Here is a 12311-nt window from a genome sequence, read left to right as displayed (position 1 = left end):
AACTCTTACCATGGCAGGTTCAGAAATAGCATAGCAAATTGCACTTAAAGTTAGCTCTTTCCCAGAGGCAGAGTGGCATTTGGAGGGTTTGTCCTATATAGAACTGGAAAGAACTATCAGTCCATTGGCTCTCATAGTCTACTACTAGGCTGCAGATGGAATATAAATGTAAAATGTTGTTGAATGGAATACAGAAGAAAGGCATACCTTTTACTTTAAGAGATAGATATTAAACTGATAAGAACATATACTACACTTGATTATTGGTGGAATTATTAAGGCCACTCCACGTAGTTAAAAGGGAAGTTTATTTTGTGGGGTAACTTACAAATGAAGGGGTAGGTCGCAGAGTCTGGCAAGGTAGAGGGTAGTCCGGCAGCGGCGTTCTCTGGAGAACTCTGCTCGGTCCACCTCTCGCGTCCGGCGTCCCGGAACCAAGAGAGTGAGTTCTTCCCGATCCTTCGTCTTCTGCTTCCCCCTCTGCCCCGCCTTGTGGGTGTGACCATTACCAAAGCCTCAGTGGGGGTTGGAACTTCCAGGCCAATGCTGGGATGCCTATCCACTACACTTGATCTTATCCAAAAGACCAAGAAGCAATAAGAAAGATTGTAGAAGCAAGAGAGTTCAAAGATACCACAAGAACACAACCCACAGAATCAACTAAGTAGGGCTGATAGGGGCACACAGAGACTGAAACGACATTCACAGAGCTTGTTATGGGTCTGAGCTAGGCCCTCTGCATATATGTTATGGTTGTGCAGTTTGGTGTTCTTGTGTAACTCCTAACAATGGGAGTGTGGGTGCGGGGTGTCTCTGACTCTTTTGCCTGCTCTTGGGTTCCTTTTCCTCCTCTTGGGTTGCCTCATCCAACTTTGATATTAGAGTGTGTTGCCTAGTGGTATTGTAACTCGTCTTGCTATATTTGGTTGATGTCCCTGGGGGGGGGGCTGTTGTTTTCTGAAGGAAAACAGAGGAGAAAAGGATCTGGGGGAGAGGGGAGGTTATGGTGGGGGGCACTGGGAGGAGTGGATAAAGGGTAAACTGTTATTAGGATGTAATGCATGAGAGGAGAATAAATAATAAAAAAGAGATAGATAGTGTGCTTTTGAAATGATGCTTGTGTGCTCTCTTTGGTTTTGAGATAAGGACTGTCAGATGACATGGGAGGCTATGTTAAACACACTTGCCATGATGATGTCTTCCTGTTTCTAAGTTCAGAGAGGAGTTTTACACAAGGATTACTTGAAGTTCTAGCTTAAGTCGCTGTCTTTGGTCATTTATTCAACAAATGTTATGTTTGACCTGAGGGCTAAAAAAGTAGTGGGCCAGAGAGGTCTTCTAGCTAGCAGGAGTAGGGAAGAAAAACCCTTTTTGTTTATTTTTCTAATACATATAATCTGTCTTATAGGGCCAAATTTCCATCTGGTATGGCTTGTGCTTTTGCCTGAAGAACTCTCTCCATCTCCTGTAATGTAATTTCCTCTGTGATTTATTTCTCTGAGAAAGTCTTTGTCTTTATTTTTCAAAGATATTTCAGTCTGCTGAAAATTTTGAACTGACAATACTGGCTTCTTTATTTTGTTGTCTTTCATTTCTCAGAAAAGAAAAAAAACTTTAAAGTATGTTTGTATTATATTTTAGTTTGGAAAATCTTAGTCTATTCCACTACCGTAACAAAATGCCACAAACTGGGCCACTTATGAACAACAGAAATTTGCTGTTCAGTTTGGAGACTAGGGGTCTAATATCAAACCATCAGTAGCTTCCATATCTGATGAGGGCTTCTTCTCTGCTATTTATTCTGACTTCTGGTTTTGTACTCTTATGGGATTCCTGAGTGTGCAGCTGAGTGAGTCTCTGTGTCTATATCTCTTTCTTGTGCCTTGGCTTGGGCTTTTTGCCCTTCTCCTCTGTCCTGTTCTGACGTGCTTGCTTTTATTTTATCTTATTCTGTTTTATTATTATCCCTTAGAAGTCTGTTATTTTCTAACAGACCAAAAAAAAAAAAAAAAAAAAAAAAGGAATAGATTCAGATGGGTGAGGAGGTGTGGAGGAACTGGGAGGAGTAGAGGAAGAGGAAGTCATAATCAGAATATATGATATGAAAAAATCTATTTTTCATGAAAACGCCTTTAAAAAAGAGAAGCCCAACACTGCACCCTTAAGGGGCAGTACAGTTACCTTTACCCTTTATTTACCATGGCACTGAACCCACTTACACGGGAATGAGTAATTACTTCCCAAAAGACCCACCTCTTAGTATTATCACTTGAGGTTTGGGAGGGCACCAACACCCGGATCGTCTTACAAACTATCAGTCTCTTAGTTTCTTTTCCTCTTAGTGTGAGAAAATACTCTGAAAAAATCCACTTCGGGGAAAGGGGGCTTATTTGGCTCAAAGGTCAAAGCTACAGTCCATCATATTAGAAAAGTCCTGGGTGCGAGAGTTTGAAGCATCCATCATAAGGCGTCAGAGAGAAAGGAATGAATGCAGGCATGCTGTTGTTCAGTTCCATTTCTCTGCCATCTGGCATCCCGGCCAGGGAGTACTGCTGCTCAGAAAGTGGAAAGGTCTCTTCACCTCTATAATTAACACAAACTAGCTAATTCCCCCAGTCATGGCCAGATGCCTACCTCCTGGCTGGTTCTTCATCCCATCAAGTCGACAGTTGATTGGCACAGATGGAATCTGCTATGCTTCTTGTCTTGATTCTTCTCTGCATGTTTTATCACTTGCTACACCCCTGGCTGCTTCTTCTTTTTCTGCTCTCTTCCTCATCGGATTCTGTCATTCCTCATCATGGTTATCCTGTCATATTTGGGTCTTCTCCCTTGACCTGATTTTGCTTCATCAGGTGAGGGTTCATATGTTCCACTTCTCATGTGTCCTGTGCCTTGTAATATCTGATGTGAAAGCAGACATGGTTCATTTTAGACTGCTAAGTCCTGAATTTTGTTGTACTTTAATTGGACGGGACTTGGTTTTGGTATGCAGTTAATTTTTTCGGGTAGGATAATTCTTTTCAGTCAATTCTCTCCAGATTTGCCTTCAGACTTCGTTAGCATGAATGAAGAATGGCTGTGGTCTGGAGCTAATTTAGTCCCCCTATTAAGGAAGTGTCCTCTGACACTTTACCTAATGTCCTCACTGCTATGAAGGCATTCCAGGTTGGGGCATGGGAAAGCAAACCAAATCCAGGGAACAAGTTTTGCTCCAGACACTTCCCAACAACCATTGTGTTTCGGGGACTCGTACAGCAACTATAGCTGGTTTTCTTCATGCATGTGCCACTCACCAGTTGGGTCCCTTCTTGCAGAAATGCACACCTCATGCTCTTCATCTCTACCTTCTGTGCCTTGCTCTTCCTTCACATTCTGCTGAGCAGATTCTTGGTAAGTCGGCCTCTATGTGTGCCAGCCCTTCTGCTTGGCATGTCCATGCTCTATTGAGGTTTGCCCTTGCTGTAGTTCACTCCAGAAACCACTGCTCAGGCACTAATCTGAGACATCTGAAAACCTGATTTCTTCAATTCGCATTTCTCAGTGATTGTGTCACCTTAGCATCCAATGTTCAGTATTATAAGCTGTCCAATCATATAATTTTGGTCAAGTGCTCCCATGACTTAAACGAGGCATGGAAATCCAGACCGTGGTCAAAAGCAGACATCCCAATGCATTATCCTCATGGAGCTTATTTAGTGTGATTGTGAAATTTTAATCTTTCTTTCCAGCTGGAATTCATTTTTATGCATGATGAAAGGTAAGAGTACATTACTTACCCTTTTCCCTACAGATAATTCTTGGCTCCAGATCCATAGTCTATCCTACTAACACTGATTTGCAATTTGGCTAAAAAAAATCCATGTATGAATGGGGCATTTATGAACTCATCTTTTAGTTATATTAATCTCATCTTTTAGTTATATTAATTTCTTGAATCTTTGTACCAATAATGATTGATTGCTTCTAATTTCATCCATGACTTTGGATGATGAATTACATGTTCTTACCTCCCTGGTCCAAGTTTTGTTTAGACCAAAGATAGCAAACCATGTAAAATTGCATGAGAAGAAACCCCCATTGTTTCATAAGATGGAAGACAGTGAAGGTGTTTTCTACCCGAGTCAGCTCATTGTGCTGCATTTCATCATTTTAAAGTTATTCAGAGTTAGTATGTGAATTTTCATGTTTTTGACCTGTTGACCTTCTGATATTGCCTCTTTAATTTTTGAAGTCATTTCAATTATTATTTTTGTGTGTATGCTCCTGCATATAATTGTATGTTTTCATGTGTATTCATGTATATGGAGGCCTGAATGTGTGTCTCTAAATTGGCTTCTATCTTTAGTTTTTGAGACTGGGTCTCTTAGTGAACCTGGAATTGGCCAGTAACTAGCCAGGGAGCTATAGAAACCCATCTATTTTTTGCTACCAAAGTGCAAGATTAGGGTCAAGGGAGGGTTACTGCATGTGGCTTTTACTTAGAGGCTAGAGATTTGAACTCATGTCCTCAAGCTTGCAATCATCACAGACATCCCTCTTTGCATATCATTACCCACCTTTGCTTAATTGTTTTAATTCTATTCCTTCTAATATGAAGTCTGTGTCTGTGTCTTCTCTGTTGTCATTGGCTTTCTTTTGCATTCAAATACTTAATATTCCTATTATTATTATTATTATTATTATTATTATTATTATTATTATTTGCTTGAGATAGGGTCTCACTCTATAGTCCAGGCTGGATTGAACTCAAACCTCCTGCCTTGCTCTCCCACACTCTGCTTATTGTCTCTGCTCATACACTTTCTGTTGTACATGTTGCTTCAATACTTTAATTTCAAAGCTAAGTGACTCCAAGAAGTTAAAGATAAATGTTTAAACAATGCCCATTTGCAAAGGGTAGCACACATCTAGATACCATTTCACCTTCATTGTTTTCCTAGTTGATATTTTTTTGGTTTACTGGCCAATGATTTTTGGCTGTGTATATTAACACACATGAAGACACAATTTCATAGCTGAGTGAATATATTAGATGGCATGTTTTGTTCAGAATTGTCGTGGCCATGCATTCCTCTACCCTGGACAGTAAATTTCTATTGTTAAAATCCTAGACTTTATTAGTTTTGTTGTCTACCAAACAACAACCTATTCACATTGAAATACTTACTAAGGAAACTCCTTTATCTCCCCTAAAACTTGTTATTAACCTGAATGTTCTCCTACCTAACTTAACTCATGCAGTTAATTATAGAAAGTGATCTTTGTGCCTATGATATTTCATTATAAAATAAGGAAAACAAAATACATATGAAAATTAGGATGCTCTTTTATATATCAGTTTTCTGGGAGAAATAAGGTACATATCAATCTAATATTACAGTAAGGACCATATCTTTGCTGTAAAGACTGTTCTTTGTGACCTTGAATCCTTCTTGGGGATACGTATTTTTGCATAGCATACTGCATAGTAACTACAGTCAACAAATGATTCCTTGGTCTTTTTATGTTTCAACATGGATTTTCTCATTTATTCTTAACAATTAATTGGTGTTATTCCTGGCAGAAAATATTTCCTTGGTCCCTGGGTCTAATTCTAAATCACTCTTAGTAGGCTTTGATTTTTAAAATTAAGAAAAGACTACCAGCTGACTTACCCTTTTAACTTTTATGGCCAGGTCTTTCTCCACATTCCCAGTGATTTAATTAATCCATTTGACTTAATCCACAGTTCAAGTTAGAAGTAATTGTAGGTGGATAGGTGGAAAAGAGAATCAAAAATTCAACTTGTTGGTTACTTTTTTGAGACAGGCTCTCACTCTGTCTGTCCTAGAATCACTATGTACCCCATTACATGACTAACCTCAAACTCAAAGTGATCCCCCCTCCTCACTTGAGTGCTGAATTTAAGGTGTGAGTACCCTGCCCTGCTTGAACTCCACTTTTGAATGATGTTGAGAAATGTGAAAGCACGAGGGTTTGTGTTTTAACTTTTTTTCCAAACCTATGGGCTTCAAATCTCCTCTCAGCTCCCACACAAACTTCCACACAGGGGTCACATGTCAACAGTCAACCCAAATAATTTTTTTTTGATTTTTGTTTGTTTAAGCATGTAATCAAAGTGTTTTCTCCGGTCTTTTATGTAATAAGATCCACTCTGTCGGAACGATTCCAGCATACATTTTCTTCCTGTGCACAGATGTAATGTGGGCCCTCTAAAGAGTGCAACAAAGGGATTTACCAGAGATGCTCCTACATGGAAAGACTTCATGAGGAGCATCTTAAAGCCTAACTGTGGGTGTTACTAGCAGCAGAAACTACTGCATGTTTCTCTGAACTAGCCACAGAAATCCAATATGATGGTGTCGAAAATAAGTATGATTTTGTAAAAAAAAAAAAAAAAAAAAAAAAAAAAAAAAAAAAGATCTCATAAGGTTAATTCAATAATCTTTGAAGACAGAATTTTAAATTTACCAGCAGTGTAAGAACAGAAGCAAGCACGCAGGAACAGCTTTTCAGATCATTTTACAGACACGGAGAACCGCGTTTGGACGCTGCACCAACCATTTCAGTCCACTAGGGGAACCTTAAGCAAATGACTTCATCAGTATTCCAGCAGCATTTAGTTTACCAAAGCAGTAAATTAGCCTAACTCTGAAATTCCCAAACTGTTTCCGAACAGCAGCTGCTGTTAGAAAGCTAGCAGGGCTCTCTGTCCTCTTCCTCGCTCCTCTTCTGCCTCTCACCCCACCCCACCCCTTGAACAAATGCCCTAAAAACAAGCATTAACATTTGTCCAGGATTGTGAAAATGAAACGCTACCCCTAGCAGCCCAGTGTGGGGCTAACTTAACCCTCTTGGAGGATCGAGAATGACATGGGAAAATAACATAAAAATAAACTGCTAATGGTGCCTGGTATTTGCTCATGGAGGAGAAAAAAAAAATGTCATGATTATTATTGAGGAATTAATTCATAGTTGAGATGATGAAATTTTATTAGTGACATGTACATAAATGGGCTACGATCTTCTGGGCTTCATCCATGATTCACACACACACACACACACACACACACACACACACACACACACACACACTCCTAAAGCTTCTTACTTTAAACAAAACAGTGTTGTTTCACAGGATAAAGGGCATTCTTTATTAAATTGGCTTGCATTCTTGAGTTTGATGACAAGCAGGATGACTTGTATGTTATCACAGTGTGTCCCAGGAAAGGGCTCTTTTATTATGTGTGGTTAGGATGCTAAGAGATGAAGGACGAACTACAGTGACTTTATTACAGGAAGCATATGCCCAGCATCTTTTCCCTCTGTTGCAAGCAGCCATTTAACTAAAGAAATAGAAAAATGTTTCTGAATCTACCCCACTTATTTTTAAGAAAAAGCGATTGTATCGCATAAATATATTTTTTTTAACCTTAGGAATTAACACTAAAAAAAGTAGAGATGACATCATATTCTCATAGCCTACAGACAGACCATGGCTATCAATAAAACCTGGTGATTAAGCCGATGTAAAAGAAAATCATGATGTACTATTCCTATCAGATTTTGGCAGTGGCTCTTATTCACACAGCAATTACTGGCAAAAAAAAAATTTAGCCTCCACTGTTTAGAAAAGTGGGTTTATTGAATTTACAAACAAGGACCTACAATTTTCCATTTCCTTAGCAAGATATTAAATCAAGCAAGCTAAGTGTGTCATCATGACTGTAATTTACGTGATGTGACATGACAGTTAAGATGTACTGTAGTAATTTCTGAGAGCTGGCAGTATTATTGTGGTATCAAAAATTTATATGGTTCAGTTATTAAGGCAAATTGTTCCATTCATACTGAGCAATGCTGACAGTAAACCACTGAGGGCTTCCACGGTACACTAACAAATGCCTTCCGTAGTCAAACAATTTGCACACTCTGTTACCATCATTTTGCTCACTGAATAGAAATGGGGACACTGGCAGGCAGGGCTTTGTGAAGTGAAAGCGATCTGCTGTGGAATAGGAAGTGTTTCGTTGTGGGTGGCTAGAAGAAACAGTTCAGCCAGATGAGGGAAGTTATCTTTGGGATCCAACCACTATGAACAGGATGTCCAACTTCTTTGCTCCAATGTTATTTAATATCTCATTTGCTTGGTTTCCTTCTGTTAGTTTGATTTTCAGCCAACAGAAAGAAAAGGCATATGACCAAAAAGAAATGATGGAAAATGTGATCATTTCTATTAGTAACTATCTTTAAATAAATAAATTTTAGCTTGGTACCATCAAAAATGGAAAGAAAGAAAGAAAGAAAGAAAGAAAGAAAGAAAGAAAGAAAGAAAGGAAGAAAGGAAGGAAGGAAGAAAGGAAGAAAGAGAAAAGAAATGTCTGAAACTCATCTGATTTTGACCTAAATTTCTTCCTGAAGCTCTTTCAGCAATAAAGGGAAAGAAGTTTATTTTTATTTTTAACTTTCTGGCAACGTTAAGCAGAAGAAATTCAAGGCAGGGATATAGGAGGTTTCTAAATAGAATAGAATAAAATGACTTCGTGTCATAAAGGGCCTAGCAAATAAAAGTTTAATTATATTTTTATTATAGCTATTGAATTTTATGCAACATATGCTGTCTATTTTAAAATACATGTTCATTGAAAACCTACTTTATTCGTTTACACATTTTTCATAGTAACATTTAGAAGCCTGTTAAAAATAAGAACCTGGCTATGAGTTAAAATGTTTCAATCAGCTAAAACTACCAGTTCCCATTCATTGAGCAGTATATGAGTTACTATCATTTCTGTTTCAGTGCTCACATATTATGCAATACAGCTAATAATTGTAAGTTTGCTTTTGTTTACTTAACCAATGAAGAATTTTTTTATAGTCAGTATTAACAATATGTTCTTAGAGGTGACAGGTGATATTATTTCCCCATCATCACCAGCTTTTCTTCTCCTTTTTTTATTAAAATATTTTCTATTCATTTTGCATATCAACCACAGATTCCCCTGTCCACCCTCTTCCCCCCCCCCCCCTTCCCCCCAACCCATCCCCCATTCCCACCTCCTCCAAGGCAGGGTCTCCCATGGGAGAGAGCAGAGCCTGGTAGATTCAGTTGAGGCAGGTCCAAGCCCCTCCTACCTGCACCAAGGCTGCACATAATGTCTCACCATAGGCGTTAGGTTCCAAAAAGCCAGTTCATACACTAGGGACAACTCCCAGTCCCACTGCCTGAGTATGTACCCATCACCATCTTTCTGCCATCACAAGCTCCTGGTGTAATGAGGTAACTTAATCCATGACAAGATACTAATTTTCATACACCAGGAAAATACTCCACAAAAAACTAAATTTAGTTTCTAGAAAATTATTTGGCAAGAGAAAACAGAATTTTAAACACCAAGAAATACATCTAGAGAGAATTAATGAACAATAGCATAAATTTTACACACACACACCATGAATTTTCAGAGTTACTCTCATTTATTATTGTGTGTGCATTTTACATGTGTGAGCCAGCTTGAAAAAAAACATGTGCTTTCAATGTGGCAAGTTCAGGGTACTTCTCTGTCCAAATTGTAAAAGCTATGTAGTTTATATATACCTCATAGCAAACATTGAATTAGATACATAATAAATCTCTTTTTCCAATTAGCATGCATATTGGATAGAAGGAAAATATTACTGACTGCCATGGCTTATCAATTTTGAAATAAATTTGAAAGAGATGAGGGGAACTTTGTAAAAAAATGCCACCCTAGACTACTGTACAAGCAGTTATATCTAAATGAATACATCATAGTTTCCTCCAATATCTAAAAGGTTTTCCAAAAGACTCTAGAGATTTCATTAATATTCACTCATCCAAAAAGTTTTCCTAGGACCTATAAGAAAATCTAAAGTTGTCACAGTCCTTTGATATCTCCTACTTTATATAAGTCATGCCACATGGAGGGCACCCAACTTACCTCATTAAGTTGCTTTTGGAAATCTAATACAGTAGGTGTTTGATTTCAATATTTAAAAAAAACACATTAACTAAAATTCACTTTCTAGATAGGTCAGTTAAAATACAGTTTCCAGAAGAATGTCACAAATGGACTTACTTTGTTTCCCAAATATGGAGCTGGTGCACTCCAGTAGTATCCATCCAGGAGGGATCGCCGGGCCTCAGAGTTACTGATGCTGATCTGGTGAGGTGAGTCTGGGTTATCAAGCTGGGGAGCCACCTGAATGTGGCCGGAGATGTCTGTAAGATACCAGCCTCGCATATCTTGAACCTTGAAAATATAACCATCACCGGTTACAATAACAACAACAAAACACACACACACACACACACACACACACACACACACGCAAACAACAGCAGCAGCTCATTTTCTCCAACATAGAGCTTACTGTTTTTGAAATTAGGAGTGGGGAAGAGCTACAGACACTTAAAAAACATAGGAGTTGTGTTTGATATGTATATCACCAAGTTTACCATATGTACTCACACAGATTCCATTGTTTACTTTTTAATTGAAGTTTTTGAGAATCTTGATAGAACCAAATAATAATCAGTTTTTACTATTCCTTAAAATCTGGTTCCAAGTAGTGTGTGCGTGTGTGTGTGTGTGTGTGTGTGTGTGTGTGTGTGTGTGCACATGTCTGTGAGATGTGTCTGTGCATATGTGCATACAGGTACCTGTGTGAGGGCATGTGGTGGAGGTCAGAGATTAGCACCTACTGTCTTCCTCAATTGCTTTCTACCTTTCAGTTTTCAGGGTCTCTTACCAGCCCTGGTGCTGATTTGGTTCCTCCCATCTCTGCCTCCCCAGTACTAGAGTTATTGGTGTGCCCCATGGTACCTGGCTGTTTATGTGAGTTATGGGGATTTATATTCAGGCCCCCATGTTTGCATAGTAAGCATTTTGCTAACTTAACCAAAAATAGAAATCCATTTTAAGTTATACAATGGTTATAATGTCATATAACTTATCAAATAATTTGACTTGGAATTTTACATTTTTCACTTCAGAAGTATTTATTACTGCTTTAGGAGACCTAATATCTCACAAGTGTTGCATATGTAGTCATAAAGCAGAGGAGAAAAGGAAATCATACATGCAAGACCTAAAAGGTAGCTTTTCATTCACTATTACAATTCTTCCTACTTTATAAAATTTTCTGTTTTGAGGCTCTATGTCATTTGAATCCACCAGAATGTTGCTATGACAACATCTCCCAAAACTGTATATATTCTTTGCCATAGGATCAGAAGTACTCTAGGGTCTTATAGCCTGGCCCAGAAAAGGAAATCACTTTAAGAAAGAAATAAAAGATGAGTAATGGTTTGCTTTATAGTGTTATACCCTAGTCAAGGTCAGGCATATACCTTCATTTCAAATGGAAGTCATCCTGTCTAGTTAAGACAAAGTGGTATTTGCTGAGGTGTAAGCCTATGTTGAGACACTGGGGTTGTATTAGTTGTATTGTCACTGGAACTAAATACCTAATATCAACAATTTAAGGTGGGAAGGATTTATTTTGCTTCTGGTTTCCAGAAGATTTTTCCATCACAGTGGTCAGATTGTGTTAGAGAAAAGTCATCTAACTCATGGTGGCCAGTGGGTAGAGTATAGATAGGAAGAATCCATGGCCTGATGTCCCTTCCCAAAACATTCCCCTGGGACTTACTTCCTCTTACCAGGCCTCGCTAACAGGATTCCTACCATTTCCCAAATAGACTATTCAACATTTCAATCTATCAACAGGATAAACCATCTACTGGATGAGAGTCTGTGTAATCCAGACATTATTGCCTACATGCAGAAGAGTACTCTATGAAAGTCCTCCTCAACCCTCAGCTTAGTCAAGCTAGTAACCCAGGTTAATCACCACAGGACCTACCAGCTTCAGAAGACTACTTTCTGAGATATAGTTGGTGATCGGTAGCAACCACAGTGATAAGGCTGACAATATATAGACTAAACATAACTTTTAATTTTCTTTTTGTGTAGAGATTATTTGATTTTTGTTCATCTTTAAAGCTTTGGGATATCTAAGTCAGCTTTGATCAAAAGAAAATACCAGTCAAGTCAATGGCCATTGGATAAGTAGACAATAATAAATACTGACATCTGCTTTCTAACATTAGCTATCCTTCAGGTGTTTCAAGACATCTGAAGTAGGAGTGTGGATCTAGGTTCCAAAGACTAAAACTTGAGTGCTACCTGTTCCTTGTCCCTTGGCAAACCATGAAACTTAAATTTATCAGTGGAATTGTTAGGAATGTTAAGCATGACTCTGTGAACAAAATGAAGAAGTTA

At 38.4% G+C, this 12311-nt stretch overlaps 1 protein-coding gene across 1 annotated transcript in view; it reads right to left on the bottom strand.

Moving 5' to 3' along the window:
• Lama2 (laminin subunit alpha 2) overlaps nucleotides 1–12311 on the bottom strand; it is a 577324-nt gene that overhangs the window by 302708 nt on the left and 262305 nt on the right. Inside the window, 1 exon segment of the mRNA XM_036168737.1 lies at nucleotides 10104–10277. Within this exon segment, the coding sequence (XP_036024630.1) occupies nucleotides 10104–10277 (174 nt within the window).

This window comes from Onychomys torridus, chromosome 19 (genome assembly GCF_903995425.1).
Source record: "Onychomys torridus chromosome 19, mOncTor1.1, whole genome shotgun sequence".
Lineage (NCBI taxonomy): Eukaryota > Metazoa > Chordata > Mammalia > Rodentia > Cricetidae > Onychomys > Onychomys torridus.
This window is presented reverse-complemented; position numbering and strand designations above follow the sequence as displayed.